Here is a 24,280-nt window from a genome sequence, read left to right on the forward strand (position 1 = left end):
TAAATGTTATACCATATGTGTAATACCCCTACTTTTACAAAGGATAGTTCTGGAATTTCATTAATTATTTAATTGCAATTTTTAATGGTTAATTGTCATTCTTTGATTTATTTGAATTACTTATGATTATTTGAATGATGCGTCAGTTTACTTGATTATTTAATTAATTGGTTTTAATTGCATTCATTGTTTACGTTAATTAATTAATTGTTTCATTTGGGTTTATTTAATTAAATTTCATTATTGTTTTGCCTTAACGTGTCTGTTTATTGTTGCATATATATAGTCACATTAGGTTTAAACTTGGTATGGGTAGCCGACGTTGTTTATATCACAGGATGGTTTATGGGCTGAGTTGGGCTCTGTCTCTAATCTTACAGGGATTAGGGTTTTAGGGATTAAAGCTTATAAATACATCATAATAATATAGGTCTAGGGTTACGATCAAAGCACTTAGTCCACAGACATAACCTATGTTCTGTAAACACATAAACATAGGGTTGAGAGTAGAGTATTGAAAGGTCTGCCAAGGGGAAAAGTTAGGAGGGCAACGAGGAAAGGCTAAAGGAAAGTTCTAATCTCACTCTTTCCCTTTTACTCATGTTCTTTGCATGCTTAAGCAGTTCCAGGAAATCATTAAACGGAATTAATTGACTATGCATGTTAAAAAACTTATTACATTAGTATGTGTTGAAACGAGTTGTAATTTGCTTATCTTGTGTTCGACTGTGTATTAATTCTTGTATTTGCTGTTAATCAATGCCTAAAGGAGTTAGATAGATCTTCTCTGGTTAAGTCTGAACATAATTAAAAGCGTTAGAGACTGTAACAAAGAGGGACGGAAGCCATGGAGTTCATCGGAGACGAAACAAGTAGATAGAAGGAGAGAGGGAAAGAAAGGCAGCTCTATGGAATCATGGAGCCGGCCAAATGACTTGGAGGCAGCTCTAAGTGGTTTGGAGCCGGCTCCATCTTGTTTGGAGCCGGCTCCTTTTATGTTTTCTCCAGTTTTGTTTTTCCTACGAGACCTGGGCTACTGTGGGTGGATTTTTAAAGTTCCAGGTGGAATTAGGGGTTATTCTGGGGAATTACAGTGATGTCTAAACCCTTAATAAAGCTTCAGAAGGCATGGTAATACTTCAGACACCATAGGAAGCTAATATAGAAAACAGTAGGAATTTCTACTGAAAGTTTGAGGGTTGGCTTGGATGTGAATGAATCAAGTTACTTAGGTTTAAAGTAACAATTGACATAGGGATTTTATGATTGAAATCATGTCGCAGTAACACAAAAATAAGCATGCTAATTGTGATAATTCTATGGATGCTTAATGGGAACTCAGTTGTTAACTATACAATGTTGTATCTTACCAACTTACGTGATATCGTAGAATAGTTTTCAGTGAGTATGTTAATTCTGATATTGTTATTTTTATGCTCATAGTGGAATTACAGGATGGATTATACCTATTCTTGATGTTTTAAACTGATTGGAGAACCATGTATCAGTAGTACAGAACAAACATGTTATATACATATTCTTATTTTACTTGTGATGGGTTCTTGTTATATTTTTTAGGATGGACTAGTTGGTTTTTACTTCAGTTATTAGTATAATCAACTGGTAAATGGAGTAGTTGGTATTTACTTTCATTACTAGTATAATCGACTGTTGGATGGATGGATTGTATGCACCAGTATGGGACGGTGACATACTAGGGACGGATTAGTTTCAAATACTACATCTTACCTATACGGAATAAGGAAATGAATTATAAAATAAATCCTACTTATATTTAAGTCAAAAAAGCTGCACAAGTTAAATAACTAGATGGATTACTTGTTATCTAAATTAAGTCAAAGAAGTTGCACAAGCTGAATGACTAACAGGATTGGTTTGGATGGATAGGATAGGACTTTAAGTATATATTTATGATACTGCGATTTGAGCTTGAGTCTCAGAGTCGTCGGTTAGGGAGCGTATATGCAATAGGATACATAGTTGGATATGAGAGGTTAAGGTATACCCTGTTAGGTCTAGGTACTCATGCCCACCTTTGGGTGTGTTTTCGTATGTGGCCTTCTATTCAGGTTAAGACCCCCTCCGTAGTTCAGTGAGAGTCCTTAGTGTGGTTATACTTATGTACGGACTATTAGCTATTGTTGAATTGCTTAGGATGTATATGCGTATCGAGTTTCTGCTTGGATTGTAGTAGGTTAGAACTTGTTCGTGGGCCTGACCCACTTTTATATTTCAGGTACTCGTCAGTATCAGACTTAGACCTGATTGTGCTAAGCAGAGACTACTACTCACTCTTCCGACCACGTAGGATTCTCTCCACAACTTATTTCTAGATATTTCTTTCAATTGTTTTATTTCAGTTTGGATTATTATTAGGGGTCCACTAGAGATGGATTCCCGAGTTGTAATCATAGAGGTTTTGGAAGTTGAATTTTATTAAGTTTTATCAGTTGAGGATTTTATATTAGTATTCTTTTCAGCTTTTAATATTTATTCTTATTTCATTTTGTCATCTGTGTTCATTTTTAAAATATTAATTGTTTGATATTCCCTCGGGTTTGGGCCTAGGTCTGATCAACCCGTGTCTCGAATCTGAGGGATATCACAATATGAGCCGAGCTGGATTAACCCAATCATAACTTTCATAAGGGATGGTGTGTTGCCCGAGCAAAAAGATGAAGCCAGGAAGATCAGGTCAAATGCCACAAAGTATGCTATTGTGCACGATCAGTTATACAGAAAGGTTTTTTTAGGTCCGTACTTGAAATGTGTAACTCCCATAGAAGCTAGACAGATCTTGCAAACCATCCATGAGGGAGTGTATGGCAATCATTCAGGAAGGAGATCTCTAGCGCACAAAGCAATGACACAAGGATCCTTTTGGCCGAACATGTCACGGGATGCAGAAGAATTCTCTAGAAGATGCGATAAGTGGCAAAGGTTTGGACCGTTGATTCATCAACCACCTGAAGACCTGCACGTAATGGCCAAACCATGGCCTTTTGCGCAGTGAGGGATGGATGTGGTTGGCCCTTTGCCGACCGTAAGGTCATAAAACAAATATGTTCTGCTAACAACAAACTACTTTACCAAATGGGTAGATGCAGAGCCGTATCCTAGTTTAACCTAAAATCATGTAAGACGTTTCATCTAGAGTAATATTATTTGTCGCTTTGGCGTGCAAAGATCAATCATAATGGACAATGGGATTAATCTCGATAGCAAGCAAGTGAGGGAGCTACTAGAAGAGTATGGAATCAATCAAAAGTTGGCAACGGTCAACCATCCGTAGGCCAATGGTCAAGCTGAGATCACGAACAGAATAATCTTTGCTTGCATCAAGAAGAAGCTTGAAGATGAAAAAAAAAATGGTTGGATGAGTTTCTGAACGTCTTGTGGGCTTATAGAACAACCTCGAGACAGTCGACCGGGGAGAGTTCATTCGCTATGGCATACGACACTGAGGCAGTAACACCAGTTGAACACTTAGTTCCGACTGTTCGAAGTTTAGCATGGAATCAAGAGCAGAATAATAACATACTGAGGTTTAACCTTGATCTGCTGGAAGAGAAAAGAGATACAGCGGCGATAAGGCTCGCATCTTATCAGCAGACATTCGTAAATAGCCAAAATAAAAAAGTAAGGCATAGAGGCTTTGCACTTGGTGACTTCATTCTGAAAAAGAAGGTGGGGATTGTCAAAAAGATGATGTCATTATGGGAAGGCCCATACAGAGTGGCAGAAGCCATAGGAAAAGGGGCATATACTTTAGAAACTATGGCTGAAAGGTTATTCAGCAAACCATGGAATGCCACATCACTGAAAAGGTACTACCAGTAGATATTGAATTGCATTTTAAGCAATACTCATTTGAGGTTATGTTGTTGCAAGTGTATGAACTTTTCAAAGATTTATAAAAAGAGTTTATTCAGTTTCAAAATTTGATTTGAACCAAACACTTGACTAAAAAAGTGTGTGAAGTGGCAAGTGGCATTCTAGTCGAGCGCCAAACACTTAGCAAAGTAAGTGGCAAGTGACACTCTAAGACGAACGCTAACCACTTGCCCAAGAAAATGCCAAGTGACAAGTGGCATTCTAGCCGAGAGCCAAGCACTTAGCAAAATAAGTGGCAAGTGGCACTATTAGCCGAACGCCGAACACTTACCCAAAAAAGTGTGTGAAGTGGCAAGTGGCATTCTAGCTGAGTGCCAAACACTTAGCAAAATAAGTGGCAAGTGGCATTCTGAGCCGAATGCCTAAACACTTGCCTAAAAAAGTGTGTGAAGTGGCAAGTGGCATTCTAGCTGAGTGCCAAGCACTTAGCAAAGTAAGTGGTAAGTGGCACTCTGAGCCGAACGCCAAAACACTTGCCCAAGAAAGTGCCAAGTGGTAAGTGGCATTCTAGCTTAGCGCCAAACACTTAACAAAGTAAGTGGCAAGTGGCACTCTGAGCCGAACGCCAAACACTTGCCCAAGAAAGTGCAAAGTGGCAAGTGGCATTCTAGCTAAGCGCCAAGCACTTAGCAAAGTAAGTGGCAAGTGGCACTTTGAGCCGAACGCCAAACACTTGCCCAAAAAAGTATGTAAAGTGGCAAGTGGCGCTAAACACTTAGCAAAGTAAATAGCAAGTGGCACTCTGAGCCGAACGGCAAAACACTTGCCCAAGAAAGTGCCAAGTGGCAAGTGGCATTCTAGCCGAGCGTTAAACACTTAGCAAAGTAAGTGGCAAGTGGCACTCTGAGCCGAATGCTAAACACTTGCCCAAGAAAGTTCCAAGTGGCAAGTGACATTCTAGCCGAGTGTCAAATACTTAGCAAAGTAAGTGGCAAGTGACACTCTGAGCCGAACGCCAAAACACTTGCCCAAGAAAGTGCCAAGTGACAAGTGGCATTCTAGCCGAGCGCCAAGCACTTAGCAAAGTAAGTGGCAAGTGGCACTCTGAGCCGAACGCCAAACACTTGCCCAAGAAAGTGCCAAGTGGCAAGTGGCATTCTAGCCGAGTGCTAAGCACTTAGCAAAGTAAGTCGCAAGTAGCACTATTAACCGAACACCAAACACTTGCCCAAAAAAGTGTGTGAAGTGGCAAGTGGCATTCTAGCCGAGCGCCAAGCACTTAGCAAAGTAAATGGCAAGTAGCACTATTAGCCGAATGCCAAGCACAAATGCAGACTAAAAGTCAAGTGGCAAATGACACTAATAGCAGAATTCTGAACACCTATGAAATGAAAGTCAAATAGGAAAATTAAGTTATCAACTCATTCAAAATTGAAGAGTGTGAGTTTTGCAAAACAAAAATATCATTTCATTCATCACAGGATAAGTTCTTGGAGTACATAAGTTAATATTTCCTTAAAAAAAAAATCTACAAAGATCAACAGAGCGCTAGTCTGCAGTTTCTTCCCCTAGTCTGGATCTATTGTCTTCCCCATCATTACCAATTAGCTCGTTGCTGTTATCTTCACCATTGACTGCATCACCATCTCTTGGGGGAGAGTTAAGATGAATGACCTCCTCGGTCAGCAAAATTATGTCAAAAGCAACTGATATGGAAGGAACGATGGTGGTGATGGGAGGCACGATCAAAGGGCGGAAGGGTGGAATGATCCCTGAAGTTGTGATCTCTTGGCACTTAACAAAAATATTCTCAGCAGGGGCAGAGGGTGGATCCTGGTAAGTGTTTGGATGGTCAATGTTTAGACAGGTATCCAGCTCATCTGGACCAGCACAGGAGCTCGATTCGCCCTCGAGGGGAAAACGGTCAATAAAACCATCTCTATACCCCTTAGCATACTTAAGAGCCCCAATCCTGGTGAAGCGAGCATGGAGAGCTCTCATGCCACCATCAACTCTGCCTATGACATTCAGCAGAGCAGAGCATTCGTTTGAGAACTTCTCCTCAGAATTGGAACGGGATAACCGTTCAACAATCAAGGTACGCTGGAGGTCCCCCTTCTTGGCTTTCAGTGTAATCCTCTCTATCTGCACGACGTTCCTCTCTGTCTTTAGAACGTTCGCATCATCTTGAAGAACATCCCGCTTAGTTTTTAAAGCATCCTGCTCAGCCTTAAGAGCGTTCCTTTTAATCCTCAGAGCGTTCATCACCTTTTCTGATTCATTCAGCTTAACCAGCAACTCAGTGTTTTTGTTTTCAGTTAGTCTCTCTGAGTCGACAGATCTTTTGAGACCAGCGGAGAGGGATTTGATCTTCTTGTTTAGAACTTTAATGCTTTTTGAAATGTGAACATCCCAAACAGAGTCTGCACAAAGGCAAATGTGTTCTATTAAATATAACAGTCAAGTAATCAGAACGAGGAAAAATATATAAAGAGGAAAAGAAGAGTTACCTCAACAGTAGCTGCCGGGAATCTCTGATATATTTCATTGAAGGTCATTTTGTTCCGAACTTCAATGTCTTTAAGAATCCAAAAGCCTTTGTAGAAGGCAAATGATGTGTGAGGATCCTTCAACAAGGAATCTATGGGGGCAATGATTGACCCATCCTTACGACTAAGTAGGGGGCGCCATAGGGTTACTGTTGGTAAAGAACCGGAGGTTCTGGCTGATTTGCCTTCCGGAATGGAGAGTTGAGGAGAGGGGGTAGGGTTAGTGACCCTGAAAAGGGTACGGGCCGTCTGGGTTGGAGGAAGGTCACTCTGATCAAGACCTCCTTCAGGCATGAGTCTTTTTCCCAAGCTCTTCTCTGAAACACCAACCTGGGCAGGAGGAGATCCTCCACTGTTCTGAGAAGAATCCTCAACATCCTGAGCACCATTTGGGGAAGCCTCAGTCAGAATGTCAGAGGGTTCATTGTTCAGCACAGCAGGCTGAACTTCAACAGAGGTAGAGACAGCGGGCTCAGTGGTTAGATGCTCGGTAGTTGGAGCCAAAATAGGGGCAGCTGAGGTGGTCGTTGTAGGGGCTGGTGCAGTTGAAGGAGTAAGAGCCGAATGTCTTCTCCTGCTGAAAGAAGGAATTTGAATACTCTCTATGGTGGATCCCAGAACTGATATGTCAGAGAGGTTTTCAGGGGTGAGCAAGTCAGCAGCTGAGGGGATATTGTTCTGAACCCATTCATTCAGAGTATCAAGCCTGGCCCTACAAACGCTATAAACTAACTCATTATGATTTATTTGAAGGCAACTACAAAGAAAAGTACCGAAACGAGGAAGACAGGATTCACAATGGCAGTCGGAAAGATTTTTTTAAATTTCTTATATTGAAGGACAGAACACTCTCCAAAAGTGGTTGGGATAGGGAAAGTCTGAACGAATGGAGTTCGCCAATTTCCACTGATCCCAATTAAGTTTTTCTTCCAGCCCTTTTCAAATGAGAGCTTATCCGTACAGATGGATCGTTTCTCGATAGGATGGAAGTGAAAGTACATTTCATTGCTTCTGGTTTTGACGATTCGGTAACAAAGGATAAGGTATATGATATCTAGGTTAAGACCCCTATCATGATTCAAAATTAAAAGGACTGAAATCACCTTAAGGAGTTAGGGTTAACCTGAAGAGGGGAAAACTCTAATTTGCTAAAGACATAACAGAAGAACGGGCGTAGAAGAAATCTGATTACATTTAATGAAGAGCCGAGAAGAGAATCTCCCAAGGAAGAAGACCCTCACTAGTGCTCTTATCTAGATTCACCAGATAAACCCTGAGGCAGACATCATTTGGGATATTATTTTTTTAATGAATCGCGTTCAGACCAAGGGGAGCCATTTGAAAGGGGGGGGGGGGGAATTTTTAAAGGGTAAAAATCTTTTCTTCTAAAAAGAGAGCAGCAAGAGTAAGGAACTGACCTTGAAAAGGGAGTTTGCAGAGTATCCAGTCACAAAGCAAGAGTCAAATCGCAACAGGAAAAACTCGCCGGTGAAAATAAGGGAAGCTCGCTGGAAAATACAGGCAAGAGACAAAAGTAATCGAAGAGAACGACACTAGAAGATGGAGAAGAGAAAGGTTGAAGAAGGACAAAAGATAGGAAGTTGGGGTTTTTTAAAGGACAAATGATTCAACATTCAAGGGGTTGTGTTGAAGATGGTGCAGCAAATCTCAAAGCATGGGTCTCTGAGCCAACCGTTCACTTCCCTATGTCACCACTTCGAGTCGTCAGGTCATGATTATGTCCTTTCGATAATCTCACCTTAATTAATGAGGGAGAGATTATGGGGGTAGATGAAGATACCAAAAATGACATGGGCCGAGTACGATTCAGAAGGTGAAGAGTGAGCTAAACAAGAACAATCATTCAGGACCAAGCCTCTATTTGTCAAGCCCAGAACCAGGGAACCATGTTGAAAGCCCAGCTTTAGATAGACAGAATTGAGCCTATAATCAAGAAAAGCCCAGAATAACAGCCCAATGCAAGGAGTTAGTTAGAAATTATCTAGAAGGTCTGTAACAGTCTATAAATAGACTAAAAATAGAGGGAAAATGGGTTGGAAAATTTTGAAGTGTAGAATTATTCTTTCTAATTTGAGAGGAAAAATTTCTTACATCTTCATATTTATATTCAATAAAAAAATAAAATCAGTAATTATTTCTTTTCTTATAAATTGACTTTTCTTGAAAAAACAAACAAAAATAGAAAAATATAGTTTAAAATGCATGTAATTGCACGGCTATGATGGAATTTAGATTAGGAATGTCAAAATAAAGTGAGGGCTTGAGACCGGAGTGATCTTAGTTGAATCGAGAGCTAATGCCACACCCCGCCAAGTAGGAGGAAGTAACACGCAATTAGTGAAAAATAAATAAATAAATTTGCACGAAGCCTGCATGTCAAACTTTGGAACAAGTTTTTAGAGTGTTCATAATTGTGTACAAATTAGTAGATTGTGGTGGTGAAGTGTCACACCCTAAATTTTTAGCACAATAACCCTTTGTTCCGTATATAAAATTTAGAGTACGTACGACTTATAAAAAATCTCAACAATCTTCCACCATAAATAATAAATTGAGGTAAAACTCCATCTAACAGTTTATTACATAGATACTTCCAAAATAATAATAACATCATCTAAATTAATCCAAGTTCTCTGAACCAACTAAATACGGTTCTACAAAAATAACATAAGCCTTATTATAATGATCATAATAAGGAAAAGCTAAACTAAAACAAATCAATGCGCAACGAGCTAATATCCATCGCTGCAATATGATTCCATCATGTTCCTACTCAACGTGTACCTAAAATATTATAATGGGGTAAGCTCACAAACTCAGCAAGAAATGCTAAACACAATCATTGTTCAGCAAGCTAACCTTACCTTATATTTTCATATATATATATATATATATATATATATATATACGCAACTCAAATAAGTGCATTAATAAATATAAAAAAATGGTTAACTCCAGTTAATTACAAACTCAATAAATAACCATCATTTACTTTTGTTAAATTCACATATCTCACATAAGCCCTGAACTCCCATCCAATAAAGCGGTGTGAATCGTATAGTTCCAGACTACCGAAAACACACGTATGGCTGGGTTGTACGTCTACTCCTTAGATGATCCCGGATCACGTCCACACACTAAGGGCACATTAAGCCCATGGCCATAGGCACCTGACCATACCCAAAAAGTCATTATAGGGTCAGTCCCTGACTACCCCTCCTACTAATCCAACTCATCCATTAAATATCAATTATGATAAATTCTAGAAGACATTAATATTTAATAATCCGAATTAATAATTAAAGTACCAAAATACACTTTTAATTCAAAAACAGAAACTAATGACCCAACCACTAAGAGTACAAAAATTCTAGACATAGCCTAATATTAGATATGACCTGCAAAATTTCAGAAACTAACTCTTAACATTCTTTTCGTACTTTCCATCTTAGTGTTGAAAATAATATTTTTTTCGGATTTTAATTTCGTAAAACTACAAAAATGTATTTCAGCAAATTAAGTTTATTATACATAAAACTAATATTCTGAAATTTTCTGCAAATTTTTGGAATAATAGTACTATTTTTCCTAATTTCCTTTAGTTTAAAATTAATTAAAAAAAAGTAATAATTAAATAAAAAGAAATATTATATTATATCGCACGCGGAACCCAATCCGTTTTCAATGCCCGGTATGAACCCAGGTCATTCACTAAAAACAATTATGAAAGACAATATTAACATGCAATCTAACCTATCACAGATGCATGTACAATGAAGTCAGTCATTTTAAACAAGAAAACATACGTATAACATATACTATTGTTGTACACATTACCCAGTACCCCCACATGGTTAACACGAATCAATGTAACCTCTGAACAATGCATTTTGTGTATCTATATATATATATATATGTATATAATTATATATCATTAACAGATGGATAAGGTCTCTGAAATTAATTTTAACAGCAATCAATTAGGTTAATATTAAATCATATAATCATCCCAAGAGTCCTAAATCTAATTATTAATTATATAAACACATACACATACACGTACTGAGTCATGTATATACCTTCATACATTAAACTTAATTGTTGCAATACAATATTGCTAACAAAATTCTATAATCACACACACACACACGCACACACATATATATGTGCCATCTATCAGGAAATAAAATAACTAAAGAAATACTTGTTTAAAAATTGATGTTTTCAAACAATACACATTATGCCAATCTAAGATTAACTGTCTTTATAATGAACTCCAGTAATTCAGGCAGAGCATGCTAAAATAATATACATAAATCAAGATTCAACCTTGACAAGTCTAACCTAAATTCATTTTCAATAAATTAATATCATATAAAACCTTAAATAATACATTAAATAATTCATTTTCAATAAATTAATATCATACATTAAACTTAATTAAACACATACACGTACTGAGTCATGTATATACCTTCATACATTAAACTTAATTGTTGCAATACAATATTGCTAACAAAATTCTATAATCATATATATATATATATATATATATGTATATGCCATCTATCAGGAAATAAAACAACTAAAGAAATACTTGTTTAAAAATTGATGTTTTCAAACAATACACATTATGCCAATCTAAGATTAACTGTCGTTATAATGAACTCCAGTAATTCAGGCTGAGCATGCTAAAATAATATACATAAATCAAGATTCAACCTTGACAAGTCTAAACTAAATTCATTTTCAATAAATTAATATCATATAAAACCTTAAATAATACACTTATCAAGTGACAAATATACTATAAGACTACAAAGCAAGATTACTGGAGTTTTTAAGCAAGATTACTGGAGTTTTTAGAGTGTTCGTAATTTTGTACAAATTTGTAGATTGTGGTAGTGAAGTCTAAAGAATTTTAGAGTATATAAAAGCTTTGGAGAGAGGGTAACTATGTATGTTTTTATATACTATTCTAGAGAGTTAATCATGGTGGTGCATTTGTAATCTATCCAAACGGTTCATTGGAGTAGAAATATGTTTATAAAAGGGGCGGAGACCTCAACTTCTTTAGCAAGCACTGAAAGAATGTCTAAAGCCCTATCACTCAATAGTGCTTTAAGTGAAGTTTATAATGAATGAGAGAAGAATTTTTTTTTTTAATGTTAACATTACAAAAGTTAAGAATTTATATAAAAATCTGTAGAGAATTTATTGTTGTGAATATTATCAGATGCCCACACCGTGACGCAATTGAGTTGATCAAAGTTGCTTTTGGTCAAGTCTAGTGTAGATACATTTTGTTGTGTTTAATAAAGACAAAACTGATTCAACTTCCATACAAATCACATATTTAATGACAACAAACGGCACGTTTGGTAATATAGAATTTATTGCTTATAAAAACATATTTGAAGAATAAACATGTTTGATAATAGCCCTTTTATTCATAAATTATCTAAACGCATAACATTAGCCTATGGGATTAGCTTTTAAATTGTGCAAAGGCGAAATATTTCCCAAACTGTTCTTTTATGGAAGCTGCTCTAGGATGCACTCCCTCCTGTGCTTGGCGGAGCTTATGGTCCACAAAAGCCGTTGTTAAAAAAGGCTTTCGATGAATTGTGGGTGATGGAAAATCTATTAATATTTGAAACAATTCTGAATACCTTCCATTGAGACCTTACAGTGTGTGAATCCACAGGTGCCTGTTCATAAAGTGGATGAGCTCATTGATTATTCTACTTTTTCGTGAAAAAGTCATCTCCTCTTTCAGCTGTTTTCTGGGGAGGTTGTGGCAGCTATATGTGGGATTCCCATTAGCATGCGGGGTCTTGCGGATCGTCAAATCTGGGGTATATGGAATTTTTTCGGTTAAATCAGCTTATCACGTGGCCTTTTCTCTTCTTGCGCCTCAGGTAGATAATCAAAATTGTAATCCAAAGAGCTAGTCACATATTTGGAATTGTGGGTGTCCACAGAAGATTAAACATTTTTATGGCAGTGTGTTCAAGGGGTGCTTCCAATGAAGTCTGCTTTGATGATCAGGGGCTTGGTGCATGATGATTTTTGTGAGGAGTGTGGTGAGGACCTGACAATGTGGAGCATATTATTTTCCGATGCCCTAAGGCTATTCAGTCTAGTGAGGATGGTATAGATTTCTCCTCTGCGTTTGGATGGTACAACTTGGGCTGGTCAGTCTTTTGAGGATTGGTGGTTAGCTATGTGCATACAGTTTTGGGGTTGATGTGCAGGATATGGTGGCTTTTGTTGCTTGGGCACTTTGGAAAGCTCGAAATAGTTTGGTTTTAAAGAGAGAACTTTTTACCACTTCGGGAGTTGTGAGCTTGGCAGTGGCAGCCTTTTGGGAGTTTAGAGATGCTTGTCAGCTTAGCATGGACGTGTCGGGAGTTGATCCTTCCAAGGTTCTTTCTTGTTGTGCTCGGTGGAAGCCTCCAGACTTTGGATCCGTTAAATGTAATGTTGATGCTACTTTCCTTACTGGTCAAGGTTGGGCCGGGGGTGGAATTGTTTTTCGCGGTCATGGCAATGTCGTTTTGCGAGTGGTGGTGCTCAAGTCTTTTAAAGCTTCTTCAGCCCTTTCGGCAGAGGTGTTTGTTTTGTGGGAGGCTTTGCTTTGGGCTCGGGATTTTCAGTTTCCTTCGTTGTATGCAAAGCTCGGGATTTTCAGTTTCCTTCGTTGTATGTGGAAACTGATACTCTGGTGTTATGTGAGGCTGTGCGGAGAGATAGAGTTTGTCCTGCAGCCATTTTTTCCTTGGTCTATGATATTCACCAGCTTTTGAATGATTCTCATGTTGTTAGGATTACTCATGTGCATCGTGATGCAAATACGGTGGCTCATGATGTTGCAAACCTTTCACTTGCTCAGCATTCTCTTTTTAGTCAGGTGTTCCATGGTTTGCTTGCTCAGTTGGGTGGTGGGCAAGTTTTTGTTATTGCTTTGTTTTGTTTTTGTTTGCCATGTAAAAAATAATAAAAATAAAAATAATTAAAAATTGTCTGATTAAACCAACTTTAACATACATGCTAATAAATATAAATAAATAAATGTAAAAAATAAAAATGTGAACTATATTACATTTATTAATTAGCCCAATCACAAATAACAGCAAATAAGAGACTGTCTTGAAACCTTAAAAGGGGTGTGTGGAAACCCCATATTTACATGAATACAGTAAGAAATAAAGAATCAACTACTTTCTGCTGAATAAGTTATGTCCAAAGACAGTTCATACAATGTAGGTCTGTTTTGAGCTCCTCCTACCGCGTTTTCTTCTCGGGTTAGCACTGATCATGCAAGAGAACGCATTGATAAGCTCCGAATCCTCATCAGTGATCAGAATCTTCGCTGCTAGGGGGTCAGCAAGGAGTTGTTTCGACACAAGGTATCCTGCAATCGACCAGGTCTGGAACAGGCGCGATTGTTTCCCGATGAACCTTGCTCTTTTGGTGTCATAATATTCGGGCCACTTGTCCCGTGATATGCGCCTCTCTGCAACCTCAACAGCTTTCGCCGCAATTTCTGGTCTATTCATCTTAATGCATGCAACAGTAAGCTGCAAGAGGCCAATTGAATACGTCACACTGAATTTTTTGTTAATTTATGCTCATCCATGTTACTACTATACTATGCTAAAAACCAATCCGGTTATATCAACATAAGTCAAATATTTCGTACTCTCTACATGTTTACAAGGGTAAGGTCTGAAAATGGTTTATGTTCACCCGAATAGGTTGGTAATTGATGACAGAAAGCTCCTCGAGGAGCTGGTATCCTGAATATTTTATAGTGTGGTATTGGTGCAGAGTTGCAGACATGTAAATGTATACCCAGCTGATCATCCAGCAGGATCCTAAATATCTTTCAAAAAGGAAAATCAGAACAAAAATCATCCTCAAAGGATGCCATTACCATTAAGAGTTCCAAAACTTGCACCTATGCAATTTAGGCCGATAGAAGGAATTAATAAGACTTGTGAGTATGTGGTGTAATTTAACACAAAACACTTTCCTTTCGACCTCCAAAATGCCTATGAAATGAAATTGGTTAATAAATTGATTTAACGCAACAATAAAGCATGAATATTTATCATCAAACTCGAGATTCTAAAACAAATGACTACCTGCCAGAGCAACGTGGGCCAGGCACCTGCATTGTGGTAAGACCAAGGCCTGCATTAAAAACAACAATGAGAGAGGGTGAGATGAACAAATAAATAAATAAAAATTAATCCGAAAACAAAGAATGAAAAACAAAAGCAAAGTCTAGAAATGTTACGTGTTCTTGGGATCACAGCCTGTGATAATCTGCCACTCCTGACCTTCAAGTGCAGGATAACAAATCTTCAATGGCATGTCTGCTACTAAATCTGCCCATTTGGCTTCAATGAGATCCAATATTGCATGTGACTGATCCACTGTTGCAAGACCACTCACTACAGACCACAAGTTCCCTAGTGAAAAGAAACGGAAATCCATGTGAGCTGGTTGCAAGTTCCCAATCAAAAAGCCTCCTCTATTAGGCATCCATTCCACCAGCCAAGGAGGAATCTGATCTGGGTAGATGTTGAACTTATTAACAGCATCATACGAGTATTCTTCAGTCTTGTAACGGTAAATTTCATTGACTTTTTTCAGATCAATCCAGTAATACTCTCTGATATGGAATGATAATGCAACAAGACGATTGTTCAGTGCTCGGACGAGATCAGCTGATCCATCCTCTGGAGCGAGCATCTCACGTGCAGAAAGTAATGCTGAATAAAATAGTGCCTACAACAAAAGGCAACATTTTACCATAATTATAGAGTAATAAGACGCATGCTAAAACATGCCTATATGGCTATATGACATGCAAGATAACCTAAATTTGTATAATGCATCAGATATATGTAAAGCTTATAAGTCTTGATGGTCATCACCATTTACTCATGCAATCCTTTTTGTATTGTTCATTACAATCTTCCCCTCACTGTTCACATAAAACTGGTCTGTGGATTCTTCTAGTCCCATGTTATAAGGCAATCTGTGCCAAATAGCAAGTCAAAACATTTTATCATGTTCTATATTTCGGTTCTTTTAAACATTGAGTTCAAGATATGTAAATACACATTCAACAATTATCTAGTCAATTATCCACTCGCGAACACGCCTTTGTTAAACCATCCCCCTTTCAGCACAGCAAGCAAGTGATTCTTTATTTATCATTGCAGGAAGCCACTTCATTTGTTCATTCTATGAAGGGAAAACCTAGCGACATGCCACTAAACAAAGGCCATTATAACATCAGATGCCCTTACTAAGAGATGATGCAATTTACACACCACAATAGTTGTGTATTTTCAACTAAAAAAAAAAAGTTGAAGAACTTTGAAGGGGAAGCAAACCATACAGTTAGAATAGTAAACAACTTCTCTGTAACAAATCACGTCTTAAAGATCCACTAAGTAGATTAATCTCTTAATCGTTGACTGATCTTTGTATTTGGAGAATGAGAATCACAGTAAACAGTCTGATATCTTTGATCATGTACAAGTCCGCTGCTTTCTCAAGAGCATACAATAAAACCAGCTTCATTAGCTTTGTAGCACACTCCCTAAAACGAAGCTGTATTATCCCCAGGGCTTGCAATTTAAGCCCACTCAATCTAAATTCGTCACGATCTATGATCTAGGTGTAAACTTTTTCAAAGAATCTTTCATTTCTACTTTTAAATCATGTATTGAAGTAAGAGTTTTCCCTCTATTTCTGTGCCCATATTACTTGTTCTCATGTTCAAAGGATGATAAAAGTAAACTATGGGGACATTATTCACAATTATGTGCTTCAAGTAAAAATCTAGAACATGGTATTCACCACTGTACACATAAACATACCTCAAATTATCTAGTTTACAGAACCACAATCTTAACGATGTGAATTGACATGAATGAACATACTAAAGCATACAATACTCAGATGTCTCACTCTATTGAGTTCTCAAAAATATTTGCCATCATGAAACTTTAGCAATGGGATGATAGATAATTTAAACACTTCGCATCCAGCAAAAGAAGAGATTTGTGATGAGGGAAAAACACCCTTGGGGTTCACCCGAACAAGGCTTTCCCGAAATATAGTTCCAATTGTATTATCAATTGATCGTTATAAAGGGTGTGAGTAATAATGTGCACAATCAATTAGTGATACCATTCAAAGTGAAATCTCAACCAAATTTCACGAAAAATCTTCTCAAATTTCCTCTTAATCTGTGATTTGGAAATAATAATGCACCTTCTTGTGTGGAACTTGCATTTGAGCTTAAAGAATGATCAAAATCTAGGTACTAAAAAATATATAAATAAATAAAAAATATCAAAGTTTTGACTATTAAGGTTCATTTGACATGGCACTCCTCCATTGTCATTATAACATTCAAAGAAGCACAATAGATTCCTTAAAGTGTACAGAACCCAAAATCCTCAACCAATGAAGAATTGTAGAGGGTTGCTGAAGGCTGGGCATTGTCCAACTATATTCCCTTCATCATAACTACACAAGTTCTATGAAGGTTCAAAACCTTGAAATCCCCTTTCCACAAAGTCGCAAGGAAAGGGTACAAGAGAGTGTCTAATAAATAAACAAAAATAGAAGTAGCCAGCCTCCATTTATCTTATGCATACCATGTTCTATATTTTTACTTGAAACACATAAATGTTAATTTTCTTTTCTTCTTCTAACAAGTAAGGTGCTGAGTAATTGGACATGCACAATTGAACTTCAATTATTCGTACAACTTACAAGTGTATCTCACTCTTTATCATTCTTTCTCCCTTTTTTATTATTATTTTCATGATAAGTACCATACATATCTGTGTTCCAAGCAGGATGTGAATTGTAAACCTATCTCTTGGAGAGTTGTAGGAGATACGACTCAAAACTTCTTCATATTGACAAGAAAAATGGAGGGAAAATAAATTATTTCAGATGGAAAGATTTGGATATCCAATCCTCAATAAGGTTACAAGATTTCACCTTAGGCCTCCACTTGTATTAAATTGGCCGTGCGGGAGGTTTTAATCCATATTTGGACAAATCACTTTCTAGGAAGGGGTATCTAGTTCTTTTATTGATTTTATAGGCACTAGGCAGTATAAATTCTAGGTAGGTTTTAGTCTATCAACAAGGGTCTCTTTTGTATACTTCATGTATGCTTGGACTGGGCCTCCTTTGGGGCTTTTCAATGATCTTTTACACAGCAAATAAAGCATACCACTCAAACCAACAGCTGGAGGTCCTCCGATTATTTTTTCTCTTTCTTGCTTCCGCCACCTTCATGAACCTCAGAAGCATGAAAGTATCTCCATCAATTACACAATGTGACCAGGCCAAAGCAAAATTTACCCCTTGATCCATTTCAATGCATTAAGCATCATAAGGGGAACTCTATCTTTCCCCTTAATCTGATAAGTACAATACACATCCTTGTCCCCTTGTCCAGTCAGGACTTGAACCCTGAACCATTACCTTTAGGAGTGGCAGCAGACGACGCAAACTAACAATTGATTGTATGAAGAGAACTATGTTTTAATTTATTAATAATTAATAAATAGAACACCATTCTGGTGCTCTGAGCATTCTTTTAGTAATACCCTTACAACTTTTTTTAAACATCTTTCGGAACTACCACAACCCCTCATTTGTAGGAAATTCAAATTTTTCAATAGAAGCATAAAAATAACATAATGGATCCCCTTAAACGAATAAATAAATTTAAAGATATTATAAGGTAAGTAACACTTGATTAGAGTGCATCACATGCTAGTATTCAGAAAAGAAGGATCATATGTCTTGATAAATTTATTTGTATTGAATGAAGCTGTCCAGGGCTTCTATGGGTGTCACAACTTGTTTATTAATACTTATTCCAGAGAATATTAAGTCCAAAACTTTGTTTCGGCAATGTAAAATTTAATTGTCGAATCTTCTCATGGTAAGGATTAAAATTTTGTTTCGGTTTCTGAAATGTGAAAACTGAGAACACAATGAAAAAAAGGATGGAAAACGTGAAAACGCTTGAAAACATATAATAAAAATATATAAATGCATGAAGATAAGCCACATAATTGACTCATTGAATCAGGCCTAGATATCCATTCACATGAAAGGAAACTAGGGTGAAAATCAGGATTTAACGCAGATCCGGAAGAGTTATCATATAACATCAATCGATTCTTCACTAGTAAAAAACAAGTATAAAAGATTCTAAAGCTAATATTTCTGCATAATGTTGAATTACTATAATAAAACATAGCATTAGGCTATTGTAGACATGGAAAATATAATATGGTAGTAAAACCGAAATAATATTTTTGACACGTGTACACATAAATAACAACCTAAGTAGAACTATTAGCAAGTTAGGTAAAATTGTTATTTTTTATTTCTTGTGTTTTAGGATTTTAATCATTCACTCCCCCCATTATTTCAAGAAGGAAAAATTGGATACTAACTTTTATCAGTCTTTTGACTTAAATCTTGACAGCTTGCTGATTATTATAAAATGTGTACATATGGATTGCTTTATCACTTCATATTCATGTCTTGCTTAATAATATAATGGCTATAGAGTCTAAGAAAACTTTCTTCTCTTTTAGTAATCTGAAACACATCCAATTAAGAATGGCTTGAGTAACTTATTTACCTGAATTTCCAGAGGGTGGCCATGAATTCCCATACGGCGATCTATCATGCAAGAACCATCAGTCACCAATAAAGTTGGGAACATATCAAAGCCATCAGCAAGACATAGCCTTAGTATCATCTTAATTCCTGTTTGAACATCAACTCTCTCCTGAACAGAGAGATCTCCAGAACTTTTTCCATATGCACGTAACAGTATGATCCACCATAATCCTGAAAATTACATAATGTGATGCATAAAAATTCACACATGAAATCCTAATGCAAAGAGATTTTTATTTCTCATAATAAACTTTTTTAACTGACATTTTATTTACCAGAATCAACTGGTGCAACACGGCCAATTGCAGCCTCTCCAAAATCAGGATCCAATACCTCTTCTGTTGCGGTATCATCACCATCCAGAGGAACTGTGCGGACCTTGAAACTAGCGGGCATCAACCCTTGACCAGGACTATGGCAATCCATAGTTTTCTCCCAGCTCTGCAAAATAAGGAGTCATGTACACCCGAACGGATAAATACACTATATAACCAACTTATGATTAATCATTTTCACTAATAACTTGTAAGCAATATTTTCATATGAGACCAATGGGCCAGTGGCCTAGCGGTATCAGGCCCTTACCTCCCAAATGGAGGTCAAGGGGTCAAGCCTCCATGGAGGCATGAGTGTGTGTGAGTACCCAACTATGAAAAAAATATATTTTCATATGTGCATGCATTCAAACACCCTGCCGAGGGTAGCATATATGTGGTATATAACTATATAACCAGTGTAGTGAAAAGCTTGCATTGTGAAAAAATATAGAACAATGCAATGACATAGGCATTGATATTCGATTGTTCACCCATGTTCTAGCAAAAGCCCAAATATTTGTCATGTATGCTAATGCATGCAAATAGTATGTCTATAATTACAGAATTGGTGTAACATAACTACTACATACAAAGTATATGCAAATAGTGTGTATATGCTCATATGCAACCACACTTGACAACTATTATCATTCAGGATTTCACTTATATGATTAACAAATATCACACTAGTATTGGGCAAATAATGAACCAGCAGAAGGCACACTGCTGCTTAGATTTTTCCAAGTTCAGAATTAGAAGTAGAAATCGAAGGGAAAATTTTAGCATCTGTCTTTATCATAGAAGCTGCAATTCTTTACGCACGAGTCTCCATTTGACTAAAAATGTTCCAAACATACATTCGTAGCACCCAATAGCACATTAGATATTTTAAGAAAAATCTCAACAACACGGATATAAAAATTACAAATAGATAATTTAGTTGTATTACCACTGGATGGTTGAAGACTTTTTTATGATGAGAGAAAAGGATATGCAAACATTTGGTTGCTAGTATCAAGTAGGTAATGGAAACAGAAGCACTGCAATTACCTGGAGCTGAAGTGTGTTAAGGATGAAGTTGCGAACGATGTCATACTCTCCCTTCAATAAGAAAGCTATACCAGAAGGTATAAAATCACGAATAAAGACCTGATCATAGTTCAAAACGCTGGAACCGGTTGTGTCCTGTGCAGCTATTGTTCCAATAGGACTACCACAATAATAAACCATAGATTCCCGCAGTAGTTCCCACGCTTCATCCTCAATAGAGTCAATACTAACCTTGTGCAAGTTATCTCTTGCTGTTCCCGATGCAGCTATGTTACCATTGGATGTGAAACTCTCCTTTTCTTGTTTTACCTCTTCAACCTTTTCAAACTCAAAAACATTTGGTGCATTCACCATACCATTAATTGTATTTAATTTCTTTGCGTTTTCTACGTACCATGTTCCATTACCATCGTCTGGAGTTACACCCTTAGACACTCTTTCGGCCTGTTGGCATTTGCAACTTAGGCGCATTAACCGATCAATTGAAATACTTCCATGTGAAACACTACGTATACCAGGAAACTGATGAATGCCAATGCTATTTCTTAGCACGCTTGAACAGTTGAGAAATTGCATATACATTGAGCTTCTTCTCTTTCTTGATTTAACATAAGATTTAGAAGGATATTCTGAGTCTGATTTGCTAAAACATGGATCAGAACCACAAAGGCGAGGTAGAGCCCCGCACAGAACTTGAAGAACAACCTCAGAAGTACCAATTGACATAATTATTATTCAATGAAATGAAGATTAATAAACTCAAATCTGGTAGGTTGAAGAGAATTCAAGATCTCCACTTTCCTTTGGCACTCCTATTTAATTAAAGCACCTTTAAAAAATAAAAATAAAAACAGTGAAATAAGGATCAATATAAGAAGTTAGTCAGATGGCTAATTGTAATGCCAAAATTATGTTAGAACAGAATCAACATACAAAATGATCAGTGGAATGAAATCATAGTAGTTGATTTAGAACATAGAGAAACAAGTGTGTGTGTGTGTGTGTGTATTATATATATGCATAATATATATATATATATATATATAGGTAGTATTTAGTGCGCCATCTTGATTCTGCAACAAAAGATATGAAAACATGAATAGGAAATCAAAATTCAAATCATCTATCTTTCATTGTTTAGGAACTGATAAAACTAACTCCTCCACTTAAAATTGGGCCATGTGTAACTGTCCATATCTCAAGATGGTATTTGTTCCATTCTGGTCACAGATAAATTAACACCAGAGTCGAAGGTAAGATATTAGTTAGGTTTTTTCCTTCAAGCTAACATCAGACTATTGAAAATCTTTGCTTACTGCAAGTACGTTGCCAATTTATATATGACATGTTCCTGCCTATGTAATTTATGATGGGCTTGTCATGGATTACACATTAGAGAAGTGGCACCAAGCATGCAATTGGAAAATCATACAATAACAAAGTTCATCAGAAAGCAGAATTTTCATATGCTCCAATGCAAAAATCTCAAAAACTTCCACAAAAGTAAAATTGCAGCAAAACCCTTTCAATCTTGGAAAAAGGCAAACCAGTGCACGAAGCTCCTGCCATTCCGGGGTCTGGGAGGGTAGGATGTAGCCTTACCTATGCATAGAGAGGCTGTTTCCTTGTTTCGACACCCTGACCTCCATTGGAGGTCACAATGGAGCAACCTTATAGCTGGCCCTCAAAACCCTTTCCAATCTTACAGGCATTAAATGAATTCTTTTGTAGCAGAGTCTGCAGAATAATTAAACACATGTATACCACATAGAAACACAAATATATACATACACAGCACGCATACACGAGTCACTAACTTAACTTTTTCATCAAAATTCTTACTTTTTGTTGCTAATACCATTCAAATCTTTCCTATTGCAGCATACCCATTTCATATTTACTCAAATTTGATTCAATGGAAAATATAAAAGAAGAAAAAAAAAATAAAGCAACAAAAAGTATCGAAACATTCCGAATAACAGAGAACCCAGAAAAGTTTCGACCTTTTTGAGTTGATTAATGAAATAGCAGAAGGAATCGAGACCGCAAATAAAATATTTAGACAGACAATAAAAGATTTGAAGAAATATTGTAGTTTTTACCTGGTGATTGAAGAAGCATAAACAGAAATCTCTGGCTCGTATTGAACTATTTGGGACCAAAGGAAATGGAAAAAAAATGGAAATGTTTAACAACCAACCAATATTGTATTCAAACTTCAAACAAGACCACAATCGTAATCAGAGCATGTGATAAAATTGATAATATATTGTCTACGAAAGTTAGATGGGAGATCAGAGGAAAGTTCTACGGTTATTTTTGTCCATACATGTATGATTTTTTTATGCTTTTTTTGTTCTCCCTTTTTTTTTTTTTTTTTTAGATTATTTATTTAGTATATAGTATACCCTCTTAGTTATAATATCTGTATTAAATTTTGTAGAATTTTACAAAAAGCAAACTTTTTTTTATTCATTAAATATTCTCTGTGTTTTTTTTTTCTTTGGATAAATTTCACTGGCCTCTCCAAAGGTTTGAACAAATTACATACCCATAGAGCCTCTTCACTATTTTTTTTTTTTTTCGTTAACCCGGGGTGTCTAAGATGACATGAACCCTTAGAACCCCTCCCCACTCAGATCGAGTAAGTCACTATAGGGATAGCAAATACTAGCCACAAAGAACACCCAGCGAGAATCAAATCCCAAACTTTGGACTTACTAAGCTCCAAAGCCTAGTAAATAAACTTCTGGGCCATATTCAAAGTGGATCTAGCCTTCACTACTTTAACATCTCTAAAAATGTGAAATGTCTTTCATACCATTATATAATTTAATAATAATAAAAAAAATCTATCCAACCAGAAAACTTTATTACCTTTTTATTTTTTTCCCATTTTATAAACATTATATTACCCTACGTGATTTTAATTTTTTTTCAAAAAAAAAAAGAAACTTGATTAAACCCTTAAAAAAAATTTAAAATGTATATATATATAAAATTAGTATGAAAATTAATATTTTGTATTTTAATGACATTTCATGATATTTTTGTTATATATCAAAATATCTTTTAAAACGAGGTTATTAAAACTAAAGTCTGCTATTTTATCAAATGCCATGCTTTTGGGCAAATATTAGCTCCTATTTGAAACTTATGTCGGTCCACGCATTTTGGAGTAGCAGTTGTGCATAGTGTGTGCAAATTGCACACACATATAATATATATACATACACGCTTTAAAGTAAAGTAATTATTGTGGTTGTAATAGTTGATAGGCTCTTTTCCTTTTTCTTTTCTCTTACGTGACGCATAGCCGCATAAGTCAACCGCCTAATTTTCGTGGATTTCCCTTTCAACCAATCTTCAAATAATACTCCTGTTGAGAATAAATTTTGTCCACACATTTTGTGAGACGTCGTGTTTCCACACGCACTTCAATAATTTTTCATGGAATTTATTATTTTTAAAATCATTTTTTTTTTTTGTTGCTCTATTCAGAAATGTGGATGCTCATCAAATTTAAATGAAGCATGATTGTCGTGCTCATTAAATTTAAATAAAGTGGAAATCAATAACATTTATTTTATACAGTCAATTTCATAATACAACATAATTAAAATTTCAAAAACTATAAGAATGATCATCAAATTCAATATGCATCCATTTGAGACACTTTGGCTGTTTTTTTTTTTTGGTTTGTTTTAATTTTATTTTATTTTATTTTTAAGAGAAAGA

At 36.4% G+C, this 24,280-nt stretch overlaps 1 protein-coding gene across 5 annotated transcripts; it reads right to left on the reverse strand.

Annotated features, from left to right (window-relative positions):
* Positions 1-13,502: 13,502 nt before the first annotated feature.
* On the reverse strand, positions 13,503-22,861 carry LOC132311850 (alkaline/neutral invertase E, chloroplastic-like). Of its 5 annotated transcripts, none has more exons than XM_059809977.1 (7): positions 22,645-22,861; positions 20,543-21,371; positions 19,451-19,616; positions 19,135-19,346; positions 14,731-15,224; positions 14,576-14,624; positions 13,503-14,008 (listed from the first exon to the last, which is right to left on the reverse strand). In XM_059809977.1, the coding sequence occupies exons 2-7, from the start codon at positions 21,266-21,268 to the stop codon at positions 13,682-13,684; spliced, it is 1,974 nt and encodes a 657-aa protein (XP_059665960.1). In that variant the 5' UTR covers positions 21,269-21,371; positions 22,645-22,861; the 3' UTR covers positions 13,503-13,681. The 5 variants fall into 5 exon arrangements, with proteins under 5 accessions (XP_059665960.1, XP_059665962.1, XP_059665964.1 ...); XM_059809979.1 differs by having other exon boundaries at positions 20,543-22,279; XM_059809981.1 differs by having other exon boundaries at positions 22,546-22,861.
* Positions 22,862-24,280: the final 1,419 nt, after the last annotated feature.

This window comes from Cornus florida, unplaced genomic scaffold (assembly GCF_030987335.1).
Source record: "Cornus florida cultivar Cherokee Brave unplaced genomic scaffold, ASM3098733v1 CherokeeBrave_3.0.0_Hap2_Chr06, whole genome shotgun sequence".
NCBI lineage: Eukaryota > Viridiplantae > Streptophyta > Magnoliopsida > Cornales > Cornaceae > Cornus > Cornus florida.